Raw genomic sequence first — 23,634 nt, 5'->3', positions numbered from 1 at the left:
CACTGATTCTAGCCTGAAGCCAGCAGCGCATCTGTGCAGGGTGTTCTGCCTTCCCCTGGATGCCTCTACTCTGGGGGCCAGCCGGGTCCCTCTGCAGGGGCTGCAGCCTCTGGATTAGAGGTGGGGTGGGGGTGATGTGTCTCCTGTGTGTCTCTGAAGAACCTCCGAATTGTGCTCTTGGACAATTTTGTCGAGGCTCTGGGCTCTCTGTGCTAAGACAGCTGGAAATCTCCCAGGAATGTCCTTTGAAAAATGTCAGCTGAGAATCAACATCATATGTGCCGCCTGTGCCCTCATAGGTAAAGCGACAGCCTATGTGCATCCTGCTCCCCCCCTACCAACTGGCTGTTAGAGATGTCTGTGTTCAGGGGGCTCGAGGGAGGTCACCGGGGTGGGGTTGGAGTCAGTGAAGGCCTCTCTCTCTCTTCAATCTCCTCTCCCTGCTGGGCAGCTGCACGAGGCCAGGCTATAGTAGGCATGACCTTCTGAGCAAGCTGGATTTAGATTTGAATCCCAATTGCTTGTACTTCTGAGCTCTGTGACCAAGGGCATACTGCCTGACTTCTCTGAGCCTCAGTTTCCCCAGCTGTTAAATGGGGATGGTTTCATTTGCATGGCAGGGCAGTTAGATGTTAAATGAGAACACACAAAGCCCAGGGCTTGGCACACTGCAGGTGCCCAGTATGTAGCTCTGCCTCTCCCTGGCCTGTCTCTGCCCTGCAGCATGTTTCTCGTTTGGCACAAGCTTGGGCTGCCAGGGTCTGGAGGGCGGTCAGGCTAAGGAGAAGCTGGTGACAAGGTCTCAGCTGAGCCTATTGGACTCATGGCCCATCTGCTGGAAAAGAGGCAAACACAGGTAAAAGGTCAGAGCCATTCAGCAGAAGAGTGATGGCAGAACGCGAGCCCCGCTCCAGCCAGCTGTAAACCTGCACGGTCCCCTTCTATGCCTGACCCAGCTCACATAAATGCCGCCTCCTTCAGGCAGCCCTCTCTGAGCCTCCAGGGGAAGTGGCTTCCTCATGCTGCTTTATCTGCCTCTGCACTGCAGGAAAGAAACAGGAAGACTTTTGTTCACCGCTTTCTTCCTCAAGTTACTGTGGTTCTATAACATTTTATTTTATTTATTTTTTTGAGATGGAATCTCGCTCTGTCACCCAGGCTGGAGTGTAGTGGTGCCATCTCGGCTCACTGCAACCTCCACCTCCCGGGTTCAAGTGATTCTTTTGCCTCAGCCTCCCAAGTAGCTGGGACTACAGACATGTGCCACCGTGCCCAACTAATTTTTGTATTTTTAGTAGAGATGGGGTGTCACCATATTGGCCAGGCTGGTCTCGAACTCCTGACCTTGTGATTCGCCCGCCTCGGCCTCCCAAAGTGCTGGGATTATAGGCGTGAGCCACCGCCCCTGACCAGTTTCATGATATTTTAATGAGAAATGAAAACGTGGTTATTTATACACATATGGTCTTCCCTAATAAATCGTAACACATTATAACGCAACATTTATTAGAGTCTGTCTTGCCTACTACTGTAGCCATCACTCCTCTATAGCGTCTGGTTCTGTTTAGTGGGTACAGAACAAATAGCTGTTCAGTAAATGCATCAAGGAATGAATGACTAAGTGTCACAGAGAGCAAACCCAGCACTTACTCCTCCCAGGTACTATACAGAGTCTCGCCTGTGCCGGTATGCAGGACAGATGTCACGGGGGTGCGGGGAATGAGGGGATCCATTCTGGGCTCTTTGTCAGCAGGTGGGGGCCTTCCCAGCTCTCTCTTTTTCATCATCTTTACTTGAAAATAGTCTTAATGCCACCAGTGCCTCCCAGAGGACTCTGAAGCTTAGATGGTGTCATTCACAAACAATCCTTAGAATGCTTCCTGGCTTCTAGTAATAAATAGTACAGCTAATATGATTTGCAGCTGGGCGTGGTGGCTCATGCCTGTGATCCCAGAATTTTGTGAGGCTGAGGTGGGCGGATCACCTGAAGTCAGGAGTTCAAGACCAGCCTAACCAACATGGGGAAACCCTGTCCCTACTGAAAGTACAAAATTTGCCAGGCATGGTGGTACGTGCCTGTAATCCCAGCTACTCGGGAGGCTGAGGCAGGAGAATTGCTTGAACCCGAGAGGCAGAGGTGGCAGTGAGCCGAGATTGCGCCACTGCACTCCAGCCTGGGCAACGAGGGAGAAGCTCCATCTCAAAAAAAAAAAAAGAAAAAGAAAATATGATTCGCTCTGCGTATCTTCTTTTTAAAATGTGCTTAATTTCACCGCAATGCAATGACGGGGCTGTCATGATATTGCAAGAACTGAAGATCAAGATCAGAAGGTGTGTGCCATCAGCTTGGAATTTCTTTTCCATTGAGATTTACTTGTGTGCTAAGTATACACATGGTTTTTCTACCAAACTTGGGCTCTTGTTTTGAAAATGAAGTTGCTGCGCAGCCATGCTGCAGTGTTAGAAGCTCTATCAAACAGGTCAGGGGCCTCTCAACCTCCAGCCTTTGTGTGCATCCTGCCCTCTGCCCCCTTCTCCTGCGCCCTGGGCCTTCTACGTGAGAGCCAGCCTCTCTCTCCTCTAACCCATCACCCCCAGCTGAATTATAGCCTTTCTCATATCGCATCATGTGTGTTTGTTTATAAGTCAAACTGACGTTTTGTTTATTACCATATCACAGGAAAACGGTTGGGCAGATTTCCGCCAATTTTGGAGAGTGAGTTTTGGGTGGTCTGACTCAGAATATAAACCAGGCAGCATACGCAAAACCCACTCACCAAAGACCTGGGGGGAGGGACGCCCTTGAAAAGAGAGGCAGTCGTTCTTCCTGGAGGCTGAAACCGAAGGGCCCTGGCCTGTGCAGCTGCTGATCCTCAGGGACGAACCCTTGCACAAACTGTCACAGGCGGCATCCTTATTAGCCCCCACTCCAAAGTCGAAATGGTGGGGGCTCCGCATTGCAGATGCTGATTGGTAGCCGAGCTGCTTGTCACATGGGTAAGTGGCTGCAGCACTTCTTTAGGAGCCTCATAAGGACCACAGTGGGGCCGGGCACCGTGATTCATGTCTGTAATCCCAGCACTTTAGGATGCCAAGGCAGGCGGATCACTTGAGGTCAGGAGTTCGAGACCAGCCTGGCCAACATGTTGAAACCATGTCTCCGCTAAAATACAAAAATTAGCTGGGCATGGTGGCTTGTGCCTGTAGTCCCAGCTACTCAGGAGGGCAAGGCAGGATATCGCTTGAACCTGGGAGGCAGAGGTTTCAGTGAGCAGAGACTGCGCCACTGCACTCCAGCCGGGGTGACAGAGCAAGATCCTGTCTTAACAACAATAAAAATCTCACAACTTGGATTACATGGGTTTTGCCCCCGCCACTGAGTCCCTGAGTAAGCCAGGCTAAGTTGGGGTCTCTGTCCCTGCCAGCTTTGGGCTAGGGAGTTAGGTCCAGCCTGCTCAGCTCTGCCAAGCCTATCAGTAACCCTGGAGCTGAACAAAACAGCAGTGAGAGGCCCTCAGCCCACAGGGCCCACAACGTGATCCCAGGCTTCTTGGCACTCCCGCACAGCCAACGGCCCCGCTCCCTGCTGGCACCTCTTCCTTCACTTCCTCTCCCAGGCCTGGGCAGAAAGGTCCAGGGCGTGGGATGCAGTGCCCTTTCGTGGCCTTTCGTGGCCCTTTCCTCAGTAACCACTGGGCTTGGCTGAGGCAGAGAGGGCTGGGATGGGAAGCTGTAAGGCTGCGTGGTTGGAATGCACACAGCCCCTCCCCCAACAGCCTGGGACACAGTGTCCCCGCATGACCCACCTAATGGCTGCTCTCTGAAGCTGCGTCTTCCAGAAGCATCGACCCCCACTTCATATAAACGCTGACATTTATGGAATGGTTGCCGTGTACCTGGCTCTACGGCGCATTCATGTGTCTAATCTCAGCAGATCCTCCCCATGGCCTCAGGACAGAGCCTGTTATCACCCTGCCTGTTCCACAGATGGGGAAACTGAGGCTTAGAGAGGTTACTTGGCACACTAGGACATCCCAGCTTACGGGCAGCAAAGCCAGGATTTGAACTCAGATCCAAAGCTCCAAAGCCTAACGCCTCCCTGGTCTACACTGCTTCTCATCCTCGGGCTCCAGGGCACCCAGCCCTCTGTTTCTGAAGCTTGTTCTGATCCTTGAGGAGTTAAGTGGAGCATTTTTCCAGGGCAATGCAGGGCTTATGTGTCAACCTTGCCCCGAGTTTCCCTCTCTGCACCTTCAGCATGCTCCCTTGCAGGCCAGACCTAATGAGTAACTGAGCCTGTGGGGTGACTCCTGTAAGAGTGGAGGGCCATGCTCTTCGGGGGACACCCCTGTGATCAAGCTTCCTGGGACTCCGTTAGCACTGGCTGCCAACTTTGAGCAGAACTTGGGATGGGACATATGTGACTTCAGGGTGGTTTCTTAGGCTCCTTAGTCTTTGGCGTCCCGTGAAGGAAAGGAAGAAAGCCCATCTGCTGCCCCACTCTCGGGGGGCGCTGCTCCCTCCCCTCTGCAGGACACCTGGCCCTCCTGCCCTCACCTGAGAGTCGGAGATTTCTGAGGGCTTCTCAGTCAGGCTGCTGCTCTCTGCAGGGATGAGGTCATTGTACTTGGTGACATCCTCATCTGAGTAGTGCAGGCTGCCCGGGCTGGGCCGAGGGGGAGACCTGGAGAGAGTGGGGGAGCGGGGCTGAGCGGTACTCTCACTCAGAGCAGCCTCCCCTGGTCTGGGGAGACCACAGGGAGGCCTGGGGAGGATGGGTCCCCACCACCCTGTGTTCCTCTTCCTTCCTGGGCGTGGACTTGGGAGACGGGCCTGGCGGAGGGAAAAATAGGGTGCCAGGCTAATGCCGTCCAGGCAACACGCAGCATGAATGTGGGGGGTGTCACCGTGGCTGGGTTCGGGGCCCCACTTCCTGGGGTTGGTTTGGTGCAAACGGGATTTTTGTGTACACAGAGTGGCTTTGGGGGCACACAGGGGCCTGAATGTGTGTGCACTGTGGGTAGGAGAGGCTAGGAGGGGCAGGGAAGGTGAGACCATGGGTGAAATACCCCCTTGTTACATGTGGCAGGGACCCGGAGCCAGGCTGGCGGGGCTGCTGTGGCCATGCTGGGCCTGGCTGGGCCTGCTGTGGGAGCCTCAAACAGTTCTTTTCTTTGGAAGGCTGGATTTGGCGGAGGATGAGAGCTCGGCTTTGGGAGCCCCTCCCTCCACCCTCCAGATGAACACACACATAGCTTCGTCTCTCTAAGACAGAGACAGAGGGAAGCTTTGTGAGCTCCCAAGAGAGGCTGGACTCCTCCTGCCTGCCACCTCCAATGAGCTAGGAATGCCAATGGGGCTGAGGCCTGACACAGGAGCCCTCTGGCCCGGTCCCTGTTGAGCTCAGGGGAGCGGAAAACCACCACACCACACATCAGGGGAGGGTCAGGCGGGCCCCAGCAGTGGCTCCGGCCCTTGGAAATGGGCAGCCCAGTGGTCACAGGGAGTGGAGCCTAGGAGAGGGCTGGGGTTAGAAAGAAGTCAGGAGAAAATGGAAGCTGTGCTCGCCCACCAGCCTTGTCCTGTCCTCACGGGCTGCTTTCAGATGCCACCCTTTGAGGCTGATGGGGATAGGAGGTTGTCCTTTAATGGGTATAAATAAGGACCCAGGGGAGAGGGTTTCCCGGATGGGGAGGAAGATGGCAGGACGTAGCGATAATGGAGGTGCTCGGGCATCCTTCGCTAAGGTGTGTTTGCTCGGTCTGCCTTGGCTGGGCCTGCCTTGCCTTTGGGGCAAGTGACTATCTGCAGGCCTGTTTCCCTGGCAGTTGGCTCTGAACAGCAATAGGTTAGTTTGCAAAATGTTGCCAGATATTTGCATTCTGCTGTCACTGTCAGGAACTCTTAGTAGCCACCTCCTGGTAAATTTCTCCCTGGTTCGTCCTCAGCCCCAGGCTGTGGTTGGGCATGGTGGGGACTGGGATGGACCCCTGGTGGTCCTGCTTGGGCCTCACCATGTCTTTCTGCTGATCATTCCCAGCTCTGGGGCTTGAATGCTGTTTCCCGGGACAGGGTACGGCCAGGTGGGCACCGCCTGCTCTATGGCCCTCCCCAGCATTCTCCCACCCTGGGCCTGGCCCCCCACCCCCGGCAGAGGGCTCACTACCTGGTGTACAGGCCATTCTTTCGACAGAAAGAGTTCTTGACGGAGAGCCGCCTGTTGTTAAGTTCCAGGGCAGGGAAGCTGCTTTCATCCAAGCTCATCATCTCGCTGTGGCCTAGGGCTCCAGACTTGGCGCTGCTCCCTGGAGTTGGGGGGAGACTGACATCCTTTAGACTGTGTGGCCTCCCCTCTCCCATACCACTCCCCACCTGGCTGGGCTACCCGCTCTTTCTCTCGGTAGAGCTGAGACCAAAATAAGAGACTGAGATTGTGTGTAGAAACCCTAGGCTGCCCCGCCCACCAGAGCAGGTGTGCTACCAGGAGAGGGACCCCATCGCCCCCGTCCTCGCCAAAGGGCAGATACGTAAAAGTCAAGTGCAGGCAGCATGGCTGGTGCCAGCTCACTCACCCGAGTCTGTCTTCTTGGAGTACTTCTTGCTCTGGCCCCGGATGATGAGCACAAAGACCAGCAGCAGGATGAAGATGAGGCCGACCAGGGCAATGACCACCAAGAACCACCACTCCTCATAGAAGGGGTTGGCTTTCTGGGCTGGAGCATGGATGGGGTCAGGTCCAGGGTGCTCAGCCCCTTCCTCCCTCTAAATCTCCCGCTCCAGCTGGGACTCCACCAACCACACACAATCTATGCGAAGGTAGGGTCTGTGCCCTCTGAATGAGGCAGAACCTCTGTAAGGATGGGTTCACCTCAAGTAACTGCTCTGATCAGTGGGTAAAGGACTGCCAGGAGGGCTGATGTCAGATGCGTTCTGAGATGGCTGCCTGGCTCAACAGGAAAGAGTGCTAGGATTGATTAGTGATGTCTGCCAGGGACACAGGATGGGAGAGTTGCAGTGTGTTAGCTATTTTTTCTTTTTGTTTTTGAGTTGAGTTGCACTCTTGTTGCCCAGGCTGGAGTGCAATGGCATGATCTTGGCTCACTGCAACCTTCTCCTCCTGGGTTCAAGCAATTTTCCTTGAGCCTCCCGAGTAGCTGAGATTACAGGTGCCCGCCACAACACCTGGCTACTTTTTTTAGTAGAGATGGGGTTTTGAGATGTTGGCCAGGCTGGTCTCAAACTCCTGACCTCAGGTGATCCACCCACCTTGGCCTCCCAAAGGGCTGGGATTACAGGCGTGAGCCGCCGTGCCCAGCCTATGCTGTGCTTTCTGCACCCAGCCAGGACTACCCACACTGCTGTGGACAAGGGGTGGGCTCTCTGTTTCAGTCTTGAAGCACTTCTGCCCCAGGATTCGGTTCTCTCCATGTGGATAAAGGAGTAGGTTTGGTTCTATCCACGTGGGTAAAGGAGAAGATTCGGTTCTATCAATGTGGTCAGTGTGTGGGAGGGGGAGGAGGAGGAAGGGACCTTTGTATTCAGAGTGGTTAGCGATAACATTTTGGGTCATAGGGTTAGATAGCAGAGCCCTTTGTGCTATCGAAGACTTGCCAGATAGGAAGAGTGAGGGGAGGAAAATGGGGAGGGGTGGTGACCCTGTTGCCATACGGGGGTGCCTAAGGCCCGCCTGTGCCACTGCTGCTCTGCAGGCTGCTGACCCTGCCATGCTGAGGCTGGAGGTTGCCATGGAAAGAGAGTTTATGGCCTGGTGCCCCTGAATGTCCTAGGTGATGAGTGACCCGTGGGACCCTCTGCTCTGCTCCTACCCAGGGCTGCTGGAGTCCTTGAGAGGGAGCCCCAAAGATCAAGGCCCCAAGCTTCCTCTGACCTCGAGGGCTGACCCAGTCCTGGGCACCAGCACTCGCCCCTTCGCAGCCCCAAGGGACAATGCCTTTTGGTTCCTGCCCCATGCTCCTGGTGCCTGGTGCCTCTCCTCCTCCCCCCGCCCAGCGTCAGTCACCAGGCTCTGCTGCGGGGCTCCCCAACTCCCTCTGCCCCCAGGCTGGTACCTGGCACAGACTGGGAGGGGCTGCTGGGGGTGCCGAAGCCGTAGTCGTTGACCGCAATGACCCGGAAGTCATAGCTCACGCCCGGCTTCAGGATGTCCATGCTGAATGTGTAGGAGCTCACCTCCTTGGGGATGTCTTTGATGAGGATGTCCCATAGTCCCTCATCTGCAGGAGCACAGAGGAAGGCCTGGGAGTGAGGGGGAGCCCCAAACCCCGCTCCCATCCCTGTCCTGAGTGTGGTCCCTGAGGGCTGGGCCTGTTGGATCCACCCTACTCCACACCAAATCGCAGCGGCTGGTCCTCCCTTGAAGTTTCTTATAAAGACACATTGTAAGGCTGGGTGTGGTGGTTTATGCCTGTAATCCCAGCACTTTGGGAGGCTGAGATGGATGGATCATGAGGTCAGGAGTTCGAGACTAGCCTGACCAACACGGTGAAACCCCATCTCTACTAAAAATACAAAAATTAGCTGGGTGTGGTGGCACACGCCTGTAATCCTAGCTACTTGGGACGCTGAGGCAGGAGAATTGCCTGAACCAGGAGGAGGAGGTTGCAGTGAGCCAAGATCTCGCCACTGTACTCCAGCCTGGTATAATCCCAGCACTTTGGGAGGCCAAGGTGGGCAGATCATCCAAGGTCAGGAGTTTGAGACCAGCCTGGCCAACATGGTGAAACCCCATCTCTACTAAAAATACAAAATTAGCCAGGCATGGTGGCGTGTGCCTGTAATCCCAGCTACTTGGGAGGCTGAGGCAGGGGAATCGCTTGAACCCAAGAGCCAGAGGTTGCAGTGAGCCAAGATCATGCCATTGCATTTCAGCCTGGGCAACAGAGCGAGACTCCATCTCAAAAAAAAAGACACCTTTTGGAGCATCTCTTTGATTCTTTTTATTAAAATATCGGTACTACATTAAAAGATACGTACTGTGCAGAAAGTACTGTCACAACCAATGACAGTCCCATCGTCCAAAGAAACAGGCTCAATGCGTTAGCCCTCGTGCGGGCAGAACACTATGGATTCTGTCTACCACATCATTAAAAATGGCTGGAAACATGATTTTAAGTGACCGCCTAAGATATTATCATATGGGGATACCCTTCTTTACTTAATGAGGTCCTGTTTTTCTAACTCCCTTTCCTCATTCAAAACCTACACAATGGTGGCGGGAGACAAAAATAAAGTGCTATTTTTCTTTTTCTTTTTCTTTTTCTTTTTTTAAGACAAAGTCTCACTCTGTCATCCAGGCTGGAGTGCAGTGGTGCGATCTCAGCTCACCGCAACCTCTGCCTCCTGGGTTCAAGCAATTCTCCTGCCTCAGCCTCCAGGGTAGCTGGGATTACAGGCATGCGCCACCGTGCCCGGCTAATTTTTGTATTTTTTAGTAGAGATGAGTTTCACCATGTTGGCCAGGCTAGTCTTGAACTCCTGACCTCAGATGATTTGCCCACCTTGGCCTCCTAAAGTGCTGGGATTACAGGCATGAGCCACTATACCTGGTCTTTTTCTTTTCTTTTTAATAACAGCCACAGGAAAGATATGGTTTTAAAAAAATTATTTTGAGACAGGGTCTCCCTCTGTTGCTGAGACTGGAGCGCAGTGGTACGCTCTTGGTCCACCGCAGTATCGACCTCCTGGGCTCATGATCCTCCCACCTCAGCCTCCCAAAGTGCTGGGATTACAGGTGTGAGCCACCATGCTCCGCCAACAGGAAAGATTCGGGTTTCCTGAGCGGGTTTATTCAAGTTGCCTGGACCTGGCAAGACTTTCTTCAGCCACCTTCTTTCTTAGAGGAGAAGAGAAAGAGGGGCAGTGGAGGCCCCAGGGGTTCCCTCTCTGTTCTTCACCCCGTGTTGGCCTTAGCCACCTCTGTCTTTTGCTTTTGAGTTTCCTTCAGATCCCCTTCCCCTCTCTGTCCATGGCTCTCTGGGCCTTCGCCTCGTGGGACATAATTCACCTTCATGCTGTTCAATCAGAGCAGTGGGGGTGCTGCCTGGGTCAGGGAGGAGGCAAGCCCCCGCCATAGCCCTGGGGCAGCCATCATGCTGGTGGGGAGGCCAGGAGGGGCTGCACATTCTGGGTGGGGCCGATGGGGCCACCCTGGCCCTGAAATGGGGTTGTCTTTCTGCTGGTGGCAGTACAGGGCTGATTCAGAAACCCAAGTGTCCAAGCCACCCTGGGCCTCGTCAGACCCCTCTTCACGGCAAGAGGATGTCAGCGAGCCCAGCTTGCAGGTCCTTTCTGTCTGGCCTGCTGCAGGGAGGTTGCCCAGTGGCCAGCAGTGGGTCTTCCAGGTTGCTGCCACCAGGGGGTGGCAGCCTCTCCCCCGTGCAACGCCCATTCTGCTTCTGCACCCTGGTTGAAGCTGCTCTTCCACCAGAGGGGTGCCCAGCTCAGGGCTGCCCTTCCCTAGGGCTGACGGTTTTCTTTCTTTTCCTCACCACACTTTCTCAGAGACTCAGCCATGTAAGTACAGCACACAGCAGAGGTGCCTGGACGCCCTGGTGTCCTGTCTGAATTTTGGACCCAGTGGTGGGACCCGCTGAGGGGGCTGCCTTACGGCTTCCAGTGTGGGTCCCTCCAGTGTGCGGAAGGCCATGGGGAGCCCGTCTGCATCAGAGCTGTCCTTGCAGAAGGCCTCAGCTCCCGAACCTCCGCCTCATTGCTGGTCTTATTTGATTTTGAGTCTCTTCCACCTACAGCTCCATCTTTTTTTTTTTTTTTTTTTTTTGAGACGGAGTCTCGTTCTGTCACCCAGGCTGGAGTGCAATGGCACGATCTCGGCTCATTGCAACCTCTGCCTCCCATTCAAGAGATTCTCCTACTTGAGCTTCTTGAGTAACTGGGATTACAGGCACCTGCCACCACGCTCAGCTAACTTTTGTATTTTTAGTACAGACGGGGTTTTGTCTTTTTTTCTTTTTTTTTTTTTACTGCTTTCAATCCTTTATTTCAGAAAGGAGAGCCAGGAGAACTGGGGACTTATAAAACAGATTTTAAACTGAAAAGTCCCCAGCCCAGGCGTGCAGAGCCAGGGTCCGGGGGTTTTGTGCTGGGCAGGGGCTGCCCTGGGAGGGGGCAGAGAAGGAGAGGCACTTTAGGACATGTCCCCTTAGGCTGTGGAGGGTGTCAGCCGGGCCTCTGAAGCCACTAACCTCTGCTTCCAATCCTGGAGAGCCCTGTGTGGGGGACCCAAGGGGGTTTCTTCCTGGAAGGGCCCCCACCCCGAGTGTCTGGGAAGCCGGCAGGAGCTGAGGGAGGGAGGTGCTGTAACAGCAGCCACAGCCTCCAGGGACCCAGGCAGGCCCAGCTTCCCGCCTGGCACTGAGCATGTCATCTGCTTTAGGCCCCGGCTGGCAGGCAGGTGGGCAGCTTGCTCCCTCAGCACAGGGGCCGGGGGCACAGATGCAGGCCCAGCACTCCAAACTCAAAACTCCCATGAGAGGCCTCAGTCTTACGGGAAATGCCTCCAGCCGAACCCCTCTGCCCCAATGTACTCTTCATCTACCTACTGAAGAAACTTCTGGAAATAGCAGAGACTTGAGGGACCCCTTCCTGGGGTGTGTGTATTTGTATTTTTCTGTTTGGGCGTTTGTGTGTCCCAGCAGGACCAACGCCCCAGGGAGATGAGGCAGGCAGGCGGGTGGGATGCCTGGCAGGCGCCATTACTTCTTCACGATCTGGATGACGTCCTCACGCTCCACGGTGTGGGTCAGGCCCACCCGCTGCAGACTGTACTTGGTGCTGGTGCCCCACACCAGGGCATACTTGAACTGGCTGGCGAGTGACCAGTGGATGCGGTGGCACACGTGCTCCACTGAGGCCCCTTTCCGGAGAATGATGGCGTCTGTGAAGTCCGGTCTCTGTCCTCTCTTCTTGGTGTAGATGCAGGTCAGGGCCAAGTACTCCCAAAGCATCTCCAGCAGGTAGTCCAAGTTCAGCTTCATGCCACAGCTGATGACCACACTGTTGGGTTTTCGGGCCAGGCGGTCCACTTCTTCCACGGAGATCTGGTCGATTTTGTTATAAACATACAGGCAGGGCATGTACACCCAGTTGCCCACGGTCACATCGATGAACTCATCTGGGGAGCAGTCTTCTCGGAAGAGCACTTCTGCATTGAAGATCTTGTATTCGTGCAGGATGAGCTGCACCAGCTTTTCCAAGCATTGGGTCAGCATTAACGTCTACTTTCTTGGGCTTGAAGTAGATGTTAGGCTTGTGCTTGTTGAGGCAGATGCCCATGGACTCCAGATTCTTCTCCAGCAGAGACCTCTGCACCTCTCCCTTGGTGGGATCCAGCATCATGATGACGACATCGGCCGTGCGCGCCACAGCAATCACCTGCCAGCCACGGCCTTTTCCTTGGGCTGTGCCTTCAATGATTCTGGGAAGGTCCAGGAGCTGGATGTTGGTGCCTTTGTATTCAATGACCCCAGGAACACACGTCAGAGTGGTGAACTCATAGGATGCTGCCTTGCTGGCCGTGGAGGTCATCAGACTCAAGAATGTGGACTTACCCACAGAGGGAAATCTAATCAGCGCCACTTGGGCATCACCCGACTTCATGACATCAAAGCCCTCCCTTTGGATGAGGTGGATTTGGATGGTTCCAGGAGCTGGGCCTGATACTTGGCGAGTTTAGCTTTCAGCAGGCCCAGGTGATACTCAGTGGCCTTGTTCTTTTGCGTCCAAGCAATCTCCTTCTTGATCTCCGAGATCTTCTCTAAGATCCCCATGGCGGCAGCAGAGCTGGGCATACGGACGGTGGCTGCGGCGGCACCGGGAATTCTGGTCTGTCAGCGGCAACAGAAAAGCGTGCGCCGGTTTCGTCATGTTGGCCAGGCTGGTCTCGAACTCCTGACCTCAGGTGATCTACCCGCCTTGGCCTCCCAAAGTGCTGGGATTACAGGTGTGAGACATTGTATCTGGCCCATATTTTTGTTTAATGTCTCTCTCTCTCTTTACCCCTTGCTGGCTGTGAAATCCCTCATGGGCAAGGATCATGACTAATTCTTCTTAGTTTTCCTTGGCCCAGAATCCAGCACAGGCACCTTCTCAGCGTTTCTTGAATAAATAAATGGAACCTTTCTTTCTTGGCCTTTTCATAGCATTAGGTGCCAGATTTCAGAGCTTCATGCCTTGAAATGTTAGTACTGGGGTGCAAATCCATTTTCCTCACATGCCTCTGGATTCTCTCACCTTCAAACGACATCATCATAATGGTGATGATGATGGTGACAACAGCTGGCACCTACGCCACTGTCAAGCATCCTGGGTCTACATGCTTTCCTTTTCAAATCCACAGCAACGGCCAGAGGGAGGAGCTACTACTGTCCCCATTTTACAGATGAGGACACCAAGGCCTGGAGGGAGCTTCACTCATCTTCCCAAGGTCCCACGCTGTCAGCAGCAGAGCTGGTGTTTCTGCCTGGGGTCATCTTGCTTCTGGCACTGACCTTCCCTGCCTGACGCAGTCAGGAGTTGGACCCGTGGTTGCTGGATGGGGTGGGATGGCTGAGGACCCTGCTGCTGCCTTCCAGAAGCTGGGCCCTCCTGCTTGCTGTTTAACCCCCCTTGTTCCACCCCACACAGGGACAAAGGGTGGGGCTGGGGCAACCGGGCCAGGCCAGAAGCTGCTGGAATGTCACGCTGGGGCTCTGGATGCCAACTGTGGGAGTTGGCTGATGTGCAGGATGGGCTCCTGGAGCTATAAATCCCTGAGGAAACCCCCTCCCTGGGTCTGCAGCAGTTTCTACAAGCTCCTGGCTTGTAAAAAGTGGGTGCATTTAGTTTACCCTCCCTTGCACGAAGCACAGGCAATTCAGGGGCAAGTGTAAGACAGGGGCTATGCCATCCTGAAGATGAGAAGGGGCACAGAAGAAGTGGCAGGGGACATGGAGGGGAGAGAGGCTCACCTCATCACAGCAGCCTGCTCTCAAACAGCCTTAGGGACAGGCCACCTTGCACCTCGCCCCTTCTCCCCTGCTCCTCCCCTTGCTGGCTACTGATCCTATCCTCTGCTCTCTGGCCCTGGCCCTGCTCTGAGTCCTGGTTTCTCATGGGGACCTGGCTTGGTCCTTCCTTTTACTCTCAGGCCTTGATTCCACCAGTGTGGACCAAGTCACAGCCTGCAAACTTGGAACACCGGAGTCCCACACTGGGCCTCCCAGGAAGCACTGGAGAATCAGCAGGACCAGAGTCCTGGGCCAACATTCCACAGCCTGGCACCCCAGCTGGCCAACTTGGGTGGAATAAACAGGTGCAGGCCCTGGCTGGGAGAAGCACGTGGTGGTCTCCAGGCCAACTCAGCAGCTGGCACCAGAGGGCCAGGGACGGACCATCTGGAGTAAGGAGAGAGCCAGCCCCATGGGCAGCCTCTGGCCACACGGTGGATCTGAGCAGCTAGATGTATTTGCTATATGCACCTGTGATTATCAGCATGTAAATAAGGCAGGTGCAGGTGGTCACGGCTTTCAGGAGCTACTAGAATTATTAACTCTTTGCTATTGGGATGATTGGTGCCTGGCTTCCTCGAAGTATTAACAACTTGTCACTGGGATGTTTCCATCCACATTCCCCATTAGAAGTATTAGCTACCGCGATGCCTGATGATGTCCCATCATGATTGCTATTTGCTATTTGGGCTAGAACAACAAAGTCTTCTTTTCCTTCTCAATTTCAATCGCCTAACTGCGGATCCACGGGATACAGAGGACAGGCTTCCTGCTCTTGCTGACTCTGGCACCTCTGATTAACTTGGAAACCTAGCAACGGCGGGAGCTGGCAGTGGCTGCGGGCTCCTGCGAGTAAGCAGAGCCCGGCAAGCGGGTGTCAGGACGGGTGAAACCGGAGCAGTGGAGAGCAGCCCCCCGGAGTGACTTATCCGTCACGCATCTCCTGATGGCTTTGGAAGTTCTTGTGATTCAATTTCAGGCTTGACAGGAGAGGCTGGTACGATTACAGCAGCTGCACAGACAGCTACGATGGCAGAGGCAGGGCTTCGAGAGGCAGCTGGGGTCTCCTTAATTATGGGGCACCCATCAGTGGGGTCACGTGGAGGATTCAGTATTTGACCCACGTGAGCCACATCCTCGGGCCTCTGGCTTCCTGAGGGTTCCTTGACCCAAGTTGGTCCTCAGCTAGCACTAAGAACCATTCTCTGGGGGCCTCCTGGGGGTTACTTAGCCAGGAACCCAGCTCTAGGAGCCCCCCCACCCCTTCTCTCACTCCCCAACAGGGCCAGGTGACTTCACCTGCAGTAGCACAAGCGCCTTCTCAGGCGGGAGGACAGACGCGAATGCCCCGAGTGGAGGGACCCAGGGAGGAGGGGAGACAGTGGGTCTACGGTGTCAGCTCAGCAGGGCAGGGCGCACCTGAAGGCCTGGCCTCGATGACGTAGCGAGTGATGGGCCCTTTGCCTGGGTCTCCGCTGGACCAGTGGATGGCGATGGCGGAGCTGTACCGCACGATGATGGGCACGCCAGGTGGTCCTGGAGCACCTGCAAACAGCACAGAGGCAAGGGATGTACGGAACCCAGAACAGCCTCCCAGCCCGTCACCTGGGGCTCAAGGAGGAGCACTGGGCGACAAAATCAGCCCTGGACGGAGAGCAGCCAGGAAACCCTGCAGATGTCGAGGCCTGAGAGTGCATCTCAGCCTGGGCCTGCCAGGATGGACTCTTGCCCCCTCTGGGCCACCCCTACACGCCACACTCCAAATTCCAGGGCAGAAGACAAATGGAATGGTCCAGAAAATTCCCTGGAGTAGAGTCAGGAGACCTGGGTTCCAGCCCAGAACTTGTTAGATGTGTGACTTTAATCAATCCACATAGCCTTCTAGTGCCTAAGTTTCCCCCTCTGTAAGGGCCTTTTGGAAGGTAAGGCTTGAAGGCTGTGTCTTAGATAGGGGGCAGGGGGCAATAGAAGTGGGTGCAATGATGGCAGAGTGGGCCCATGAGGGGAGGGGATTGGTCGGAGTGGGGCCGAAGAGTTCACAATATTGCCCTCTTGGCATGTGATAGGATGTCTGCCCTCCCTCCCTCCTGCCTGAAATCCCCCAACCCCAGTGCATTTGCTATTAGGTTAGGCAAGGGGAGAGGGGTTCAGGCCCCCAGAAGCCTTGGAGCCTCTGCTGCTGGGAGGAGGGAGGAAGGACTGGGGCCCTTGTCGCTCTCCTGGCATGAAGGTACGTCAGGAGCAGCCTGGGATGTGGGCCAGCCAGGGAGCCAGCCCTAGGAGTTGAAGCAGGAGAGAGGAGGTGACTTCCGCAGTGAGAGGAGTGAGCAGGTGTCTGTCTACAAGGGGCTCTGAGCCCCTTCTCCTCTTGGGGGTGCCTGTCCAGAATCCTGACCCCACATGCTGTCACCTCTAAGCCTATTCCCCACCAGAGAAGGGGCTCTGCATCCCCAGAGCTGGGTACACAGTAGATGCTCAGGGGATGAGGGAGGGAGCCAGTGCATGAGTGGGTGGCCACCTGGCTGGTGGGTGGGCAGTGGGGGGGGTCTCTGTGGATGCCTGCCAGGAAGACAACAGAGTCCAGCCTCACATTGATGCCCCCCAGGGCTCTGGAGAGCCAGCAGGCCAGACAGGAGGCCAGAGACCAGCTCACAACCTGGCAGCCCTGCCTAGCTCCTATGCCCACCCCATGGCCTTGGAGGGCCCCATTTCCTTCCTTCCCTAAGGAGCAGCCTGTCTGCAGCACAAGGGCAGAGCAGCTGAGGGGTCAGGTGGGGTGGACACGCCCAAGGGAGTGTGGTGGGGTGGGCAGCCCTCAGGATCCTGTACTCTCCTCCTGCACAGGGCAGTACTCAGGACTGAGGATGGAGCCTGCACCTCCTCCCGGGCCACTGCCTGGCTGCATGTTCTCCCCCAACAGACCCCACCCTGCACCCACATCAAGTAGGGAGGATGGGTTCTTTCTTTCTTTTTTTTGAGACAGGTTCTCACTCTGTTGCCCAGGCTGGAGTGCAGTGACACAATCAGATCTCACTGCAGCCTCACCTCCTGGGCTCAAATGATCCTCCCACCATAGCCTCCTGAGTAGCTGGGACTTCAGGTATTTGCCAGCATGCCTGGCTAATTTTATTTTTGTAGAGATGGGGTTTTGCTATGTTGCCCAGGCTGGTCTTGACCTTCTGGGCTCAGGCAATCCACCTGCCTGGACCTCCCAAAATGCTGGGATTATAGACGTGAACCACCACACCCTGCCAGTTCTTTCTCAGAGTGCCCTTCCCTACCTTTTCTGTACCCCCTGCCCTCTCTCTCCTCCCACGCCCCACCTCCCTGGCTGGGACACTTTAAGTCTCAGGATAGAACAGCCTGTCCTCTGCACAGCCCTCTCCTGTCCACAGGCCACTGCCAAAGCTTGGTCTTCAGCTGCCTGCCAGCTCAGTCTCCTGCTCTTGTTTCCCAGGAAGCTGCCTCAGGTGAGAGGCAGCGCAGGGCGGGGTTGGGGGCAGGTGCAGGGCAGGAGCGGGAGGGGTGGGGGGGCTCCCAGGTTTCTTGCTGCAGGCTTTGTCCTGAGTTTGCCCTACAGCCACAGGGCTTCTTTGCAGAACCAGACTGTGGGGAATAGAAAGTGACCAGCCAGAAAGAAAAAGTGATGCGTGGCCAGCCTGAGCCATTATGGGAAGACAGCCTCCTGCGGGGCAGGTGGCAGATGAGAGAAGGGGCTGGGCTCCCAGGCCTGGCTCCCCTCCTGGGGCAGGCTAATCAGGGCTGCTGGGGAGGGGAGGCCTTCGACACTCCTGGCTGAAGGGGCAGGGTGGAGAAGGAGATGGGATTTTAGGGGAAGTCTGGGATGGGCTATACCCCTTCATAGGGACAGAGGCATCTGAGTGGCCTGGGACGTGGCTTTTGTTTTCAAGACAGGACATCCTACAGTGACCAACTGTAACAGGGACTTTGGAGAGCTAAACCTTGACCATGGCAGATGCCTGGGGGAGCAAGGGTGGGAGAGAAAGGGAGGTGAAGAGGACATTTAAAGGAGGCGATTGGGCGCGGTGGCCCATGCCTGTAATCCCAGCACTTTGGGAGGCTGAAGCGGGTGGATTACTTATCGGGAGCTGGAGACCAGCCTGGTCAAATCCCATCTCTACTAAAAATACAAAAATTAGCCAATCGTGATGGAAATCACCTGTAATCCCAGCTACTTGGGAGGCTGAAGCATGAGAACTGCTTGAACTCGGGAGGCGGAGGTTGCAGTGAGCTGAGATTGCACCACTGCACTCCAGCCTGGGCGACAGAGCAAGACTGTGTCTCAAAAAAAAAAAAAAAAAAAAAAAAAACAGTTTGGGTGCAGTGGCTCATGCCTGTAATCCCAGCACTTTTCGAGGCCAAGGCGGGCAGATCACAAGGACACAGAAGATCGAGATCAGCCTGGCCAATGTGGTGAAACCCTGTTTCTACTAAAAATACAAAAAAATTAGCTGGGTGTGGTGGTGCACGCCTGTAGTCCCAGCTATTTGGGAGGCTGAGGCAGGAGAATTGCTTGAACCCGGGAAGTGGAGGTTGCAGTGAGCTGATACTGCACCACTGCACTCCAGCCTGGGTGACACAGCGAGACTCTGTCTCAAAAAAACAAAAAAAAAACCCCAAAACAACAACAACAAATACAAAAACAATAAAGGAGATGAAGGAAGACTTCCTGGGTGGGTCAGTTAAACACTAAAGGGCATTTTGCAGAGCGGGTGGGTGGGAAGGCAGGAGGCAGGGCCCTGGCTGTGAATAGGTGAGCCTCTCCATCAGGGTGTTTCTCAAGGTTCCACTTTGTCACGGCTTCCAGGGGCTTTTGTGAAAGTGCAGATTGCCAGCTCCCACCTTGGCCCCAGGAAATCAACCCCTCCGAGCACCCACCCTGGGAATATGCATCTCCGCGCAACCAGCTCTGGGGATAGGGGTGGTTCGGGGGCGTGGGAAGATGGCTCTGGCTGGGCGAAAGGCAGGGGCACCTGCCAGGCTCAAGCTCCCAGGACGGAAGTGAAGGAGGATGTGCAATTAGCGGGGAGGGAAAGAACTGAGCGGAGCAGGTGGAGCAGCCAGGCCAGGCCTGTGGGTTGGGCCAAAGCGGAAGGGGAGGGGCCAGGCCTGTGGGTTGGGCCTAAGCGGGAGGGGAGGGGCCAGGTCTGTGGGTTGGGCCTAAGCGAGAGGGGAGGGGCCAGGCCTGTAGGTTGGGCCTAAGCGGGAGGGGAGGGGCCAGGCCTGTGGGTTGGGCCTAAGCGGGAGGGGAGGGGCCAGGCCTGTGCACTGGGCCTGAGTGGGGGAGGAGGGGCCCCTGAGGAGGGGCCCCTGCTCCAGGGTTTGTGGCTTGAGGAACCGAGGACACTGATGCCATTAACCAAAGTGCGGAACGCGGGAGGAGAGGGCGGAGGGAGGGGGCACTGGGTACCAGGGGAAAGAGTGAGCTCTGCCCTCCACTCTCCGTCTTCAGGGTCCAGCACAGCTCTTGACACTGGGGACCCTTCTGACTGGTGGGTTGAACCGCTGTGTGGAGGCCGTGCCTGGCCCGTTGCTCTCCTACCTTCTCCGGGGCCCGTGGTGACGTTGGCTTCGATCTCCGGCCCGTAGGTGAAGGTCTTGGCTCTGATGCGGAACCGGTAGGTCACCCCCTCCGCCAGGTCCTTCACCTTCAGCCACAGGGGGCTATTCCCCTTCACATCCACTGTCACAATCTTGCTGACTCCTAGGGGAGGCACAGCACGTGAGAGGACTGCAGGGTTCACGAGGCGCAGGGCCCACTGAGGCCCCACCAGAGGCCACAGGGAAGGGGAAGGGGAAGCAGCAGTGGCTTGGGTCCTGGGACCCTGGGCAGGGGCATCACCCCTCGAGGTCAGGCTAAAACGTCCCCCAGCCCACACAGCCACATTGCCCACGCTGTGCTTCTCAGAGCACTGTCCTGCCCGCTATTCTCAGGGAGAAGGGCCCCATGGTTCACTAAGTGTGAAAAAAGCTGCAACTGTCTGCATCTACTGAGTAGCCACGGGGTCCGTCAGCTCTGAAGAAAAGAGAACAGTCACCATCCTGTTTACTGTAATCTCTGGACCCCAAATACATTTCACCTCCATTTGTTTTTGTTTTTTTTAGATGGAATCTCGCTCTGTCGCCAGGGTGGAGGGCAGTGGCGTGGTCTCAGCTCACTGCAACCTCTGCCTCCCGGTCAAGAGATTCTCCTGCCTCAGCCTCCTGAGTAGCTTGGATTACAGGTACGTGCCACCACTCCCAGCTAATTTTTCTATTTTCAGTAAGCCAGGGGTTTCACCATGTTGGCCAGGATGGTCTCAAACTCCTGATCTCGTGATCCGCCCACCTTGTACTCCCAAAGTGCTGGGATTATAGGTGTGAACCACTGTGCCCAGTCCACCAAGCTTTTTAGGGCAAAAGTGAGGACGTCTCAGCACCCCAAATCACAGCAGCTAGAGGGGAGGCTTGGGCTAGCTTTTAGGAGGTGGGAGTTTGCACTCTGCTTCACAAATCCAAACACTCCTGACTGCCTGAGAGCTGGACTAGTGTTATTTCCAATCTCCATCAAGCACACCAGTCACCATCGAGAGACAGGCCTTGCAGCCAGTGGGCTGGGCTCAGACCCAGTGACGGCTGGCCCTGGCATGTCCCTTAACCTGGCTTAACCAGGTGACGGTGTCTGCAGCATCTTAGGCAGGGATGTTATGAGGTTTAAGTAAAATAACAGAGCATGGAGGTGCCTGATATATTTATTCATTAAGTGGATTATCATTATTATTTTGAGATGGAGTTTCTCTCTTATTGCCCAGGCTGGAGTGCAATGGCGCGATCTTGGCTCACTGTAACCTCCGCTTCCTGGGTTCAAGTGATTCTCCTGCCTCAATCTCCCGAGTAGCTGGGATTACAGGTGCCCACCACCATGCCCAGCTAATTTTGTATTTTTAGTAGAGACGGGGCTGGTCTCAAACTCCTGACCTCAGGTGATCTACCGCCTTGGCCTCCCAAAGTGCTGGGATTATAGGTGTGAGCCACTGCGCCTGCCATTAAGTGGATTATTGAATGATGGAACAGTGTTGGCTCAGAGGGGCTTCCTCAAAGAATGAAATGACCCCCAGGACCAGGAACAGGGACTCTGGCTACCTGCTCCTTGACAATTCTGAACAAAGCCCTCATCTGCCTGGGCCTTGGTTTTCCCTACAGGACCATGGGGGCTGCTGGGTTCTTGCAAGGCTGGTTTGCTGCTGACTCGAACCCAGGATGAACTGCGGTGTGGACCCTGGGCTGGCCTGGCGGGGTCTGGTCTTGCTCAACTTATTAACTGGGATATGATGGGAAGATGGGAACATGCAGGGACAGGGATGTGAGCCACACAGTCCAGATCCCACCGGACTGTGGACCTGGAAGGGAAACAGCTCACATCTGTCAACTTGAGAGGGTCCTGGACAGGTCAGGTTGAGGTCCCTGTGAAAAGGGCTTGTGGGCTGGGCACAGTGCCGCACACCTATAATCCAAGCACTTTGGGAGGCCGAGGTGGGCGGATCATGAGGTCAGGAGGTTGAGACCTTCCTGGCCAGCACAGTGAAATCCCATCTCTACTAAAATCACAAAAAAAATTAGCTGGGCGTGGTGGCACGCACCTGCACTCCCAGCTACTTGGGAGGCTGAGGCAGGAGAATCACTTGAACCCAGGAGGTGGAGGTTGCAATGAGCTGAGATCACACTGCTGTACTCCAGCCTGGGTGACACAGGGAGACTTATCTCAAGAAAAAAAAAAAAGGTCTTGTGCTGGCCCCCCACCCCCTGTACTTTGCCCCGGGGACTGTTGTCCTCTGCCCTGCTCTGGTTCTGCACCTGACCAGATCTCCTGTCGGGGCCCGGCTTCCCCTTGGTGTTCTAACACAGCTCCACTTTGCAGAAGGAGCTGCTGGCATCCACGTGGTGGCAGGGAAGACTGAGGGCCATTGTTCCCTCGGCTGACCCAGAACTGCTGCTCACAGCAACATTCCCAGGGCTCCACCCCTTGTTCTAGCCAGGCTCTGTGGCTGGGGGGGTTGAGAGCGAGAGGGGTAACCCCAGAGGCCAGCCACACTCCCAGCACCTGGCTGGAACTAGCCCCAGGCAGGGAGGAGCGCAGTCCCCTTCCTGCCTCAATCCTGTCCTCGTAGGATGCTTGTTGCTAACAAAATGGCAGGGATTTCTTGGCATGTTGCCAGGGATAGAGAGCTGGCAGGTGCCAGATGTCCATTGTCGGAGCTGTGCAGCTCATCCCAGGAGCCCAGAAAAGGGGCAGGGTCCCAGCTGGGGCCCGGAGGAAGGAGTCGAAGACCACTCAGATGAGCAGGGTTAAGGACAAGCGCGTTGCTTCTTGGCTCTTCGGCTACGATCAAGCGTAGCACAAGACTGAGGTCATTTGCAGAGCAGGGCTCTTGATCTGGGGTCCACAGATGGCAGTGGGGGTGCAGGGACATCCCCGGTCTTGTGCATCTTTCTGGGGAGAGGCTCTGAAGCTTTCATTCTCATCAGATTCTCAAAGGGGTTCCCGACTCCCACAAAAGCTAAAGAAGGACTAACCCACAGTAACGCTGAAAACCCTAAGGTTTGGGGAAGGGCAAAGGTCGGACCCTCAGGGGCTCCCCTTTTCTTTTCTTTTTTTTTGAGATGGATTTTCGCTCTGTCGTCCAGGCTGGAGTGCAGTGGCACAATCTCAGCTCACTGCAACCTCTGCCTCCTGGGTTCAAGCAATTCTCCTGCCTCAGTCTCCTGAGTAGCTGGGACTATAGGCATCTGCCACCACACCCTGCTAATTTTTGTATTTTTAGTAGAGATGGGGTTTCGCCATGTTGGCCAGGCTGGTCTCGAACTCCTGACCTCAAGTGATCCTCCCTCTTCGGCCTCCCAAAGTGCTGGGATTACAGGCGTGAGCCACCGCCCCTGGCTGCCCCCCTTCTTTATGGTCTCAGTAGAGCCCTGTCTGCTCAGGTTTCCCTTCCTTTCCTGTTTCCAGCTGAAGGAGGAAGAATATACTTGACAATTCTCTGCCTGGAAGTCGGAGACCTGGAGCTCTCTTCCAACCCTGCTCTCCACTTGCTGTCATTTTACCTTGGAAATGCCCTTTCCCTTGACTGGGACTCAGTTTCCGTGTTTATAAGACGAAGAGACTCTCACTGAATCTCACTCACATGTAGTGGCTGTGACGGGCACCGAGATGTAAGCGAGCCCTTGCAAAGTGAAGGGGCTGGGGAGGTGCTGGGAGGTCCACTCACCATCCACGGGGCTGCAGGGCTCGTACACCAGCCGATAGCCCTCCAGGATGCCATTGGGGAACTGCGGCGCTTCCCAGGACACGTTCACCGAGGTTGTGGTCAGCTCACTGAACTGGACTGAGCTGGGAGCGCTGGGGGCTGCAGGAGACAGCAAAGGGTTTTTGTTTCCTTCTTCTGTGGAAGTTCGAAGCCCTGGGTTCAGCTCCAAAGAGCTAGCGGGAGTGTTGGGTCTGAGCCCTGGAGGAAAAAGCGAGCAGGGCTCGGCAGAAGGGGCGAGCAGGAGGGGTCACCGGAGGGCATCGGGACCCTTCCTCTCCTCTCTCAACTTCCCAGTATCGGAGTCC

General features: G+C 55.5%; 1 protein-coding gene and 1 pseudogene across 1 annotated transcript in view; both read right to left on the bottom strand.

Annotated features, from left to right (window-relative positions):
* The window catches only part of SDK2 (sidekick cell adhesion molecule 2), a 316,185-nt gene that overhangs the window by 5,209 nt on the left and 287,342 nt on the right, over positions 1-23,634 (bottom strand). The window contains exons 38-44 of the mRNA XM_064369185.1: positions 23,291-23,428; positions 19,588-19,749; positions 15,444-15,569; positions 8,070-8,234; positions 6,573-6,713; positions 6,167-6,305; positions 4,558-4,684 (exon numbers count right to left, since the gene is read on the bottom strand). Of these exons, the coding sequence (XP_064225255.1) occupies positions 4,558-4,684; positions 6,167-6,305; positions 6,573-6,713; positions 8,070-8,234; positions 15,444-15,569; positions 19,588-19,749; positions 23,291-23,428 (998 nt within the window). The remainder of the gene's footprint in view (positions 1-4,557; positions 4,685-6,166; positions 6,306-6,572; positions 6,714-8,069; positions 8,235-15,443; positions 15,570-19,587; positions 19,750-23,290; positions 23,429-23,634) is intronic.
* LOC105718162 (developmentally-regulated GTP-binding protein 2-like) lies at positions 11,699-12,806 on the bottom strand (annotated as a pseudogene).

The sequence above is a fragment of the Aotus nancymaae genome, unplaced genomic scaffold (assembly GCF_030222135.1).
Source record: "Aotus nancymaae isolate 86718 unplaced genomic scaffold, 86718_ANA_hifiasm-v0.15.2.pri h1tg000089l, whole genome shotgun sequence".
In the NCBI taxonomy this organism is placed as follows: Eukaryota; Metazoa; Chordata; class Mammalia; order Primates; family Aotidae; genus Aotus; species Aotus nancymaae.
Note: the sequence above shows the minus strand (reverse complement) of the source record. Positions and strands in the feature narration are given on the sequence as shown.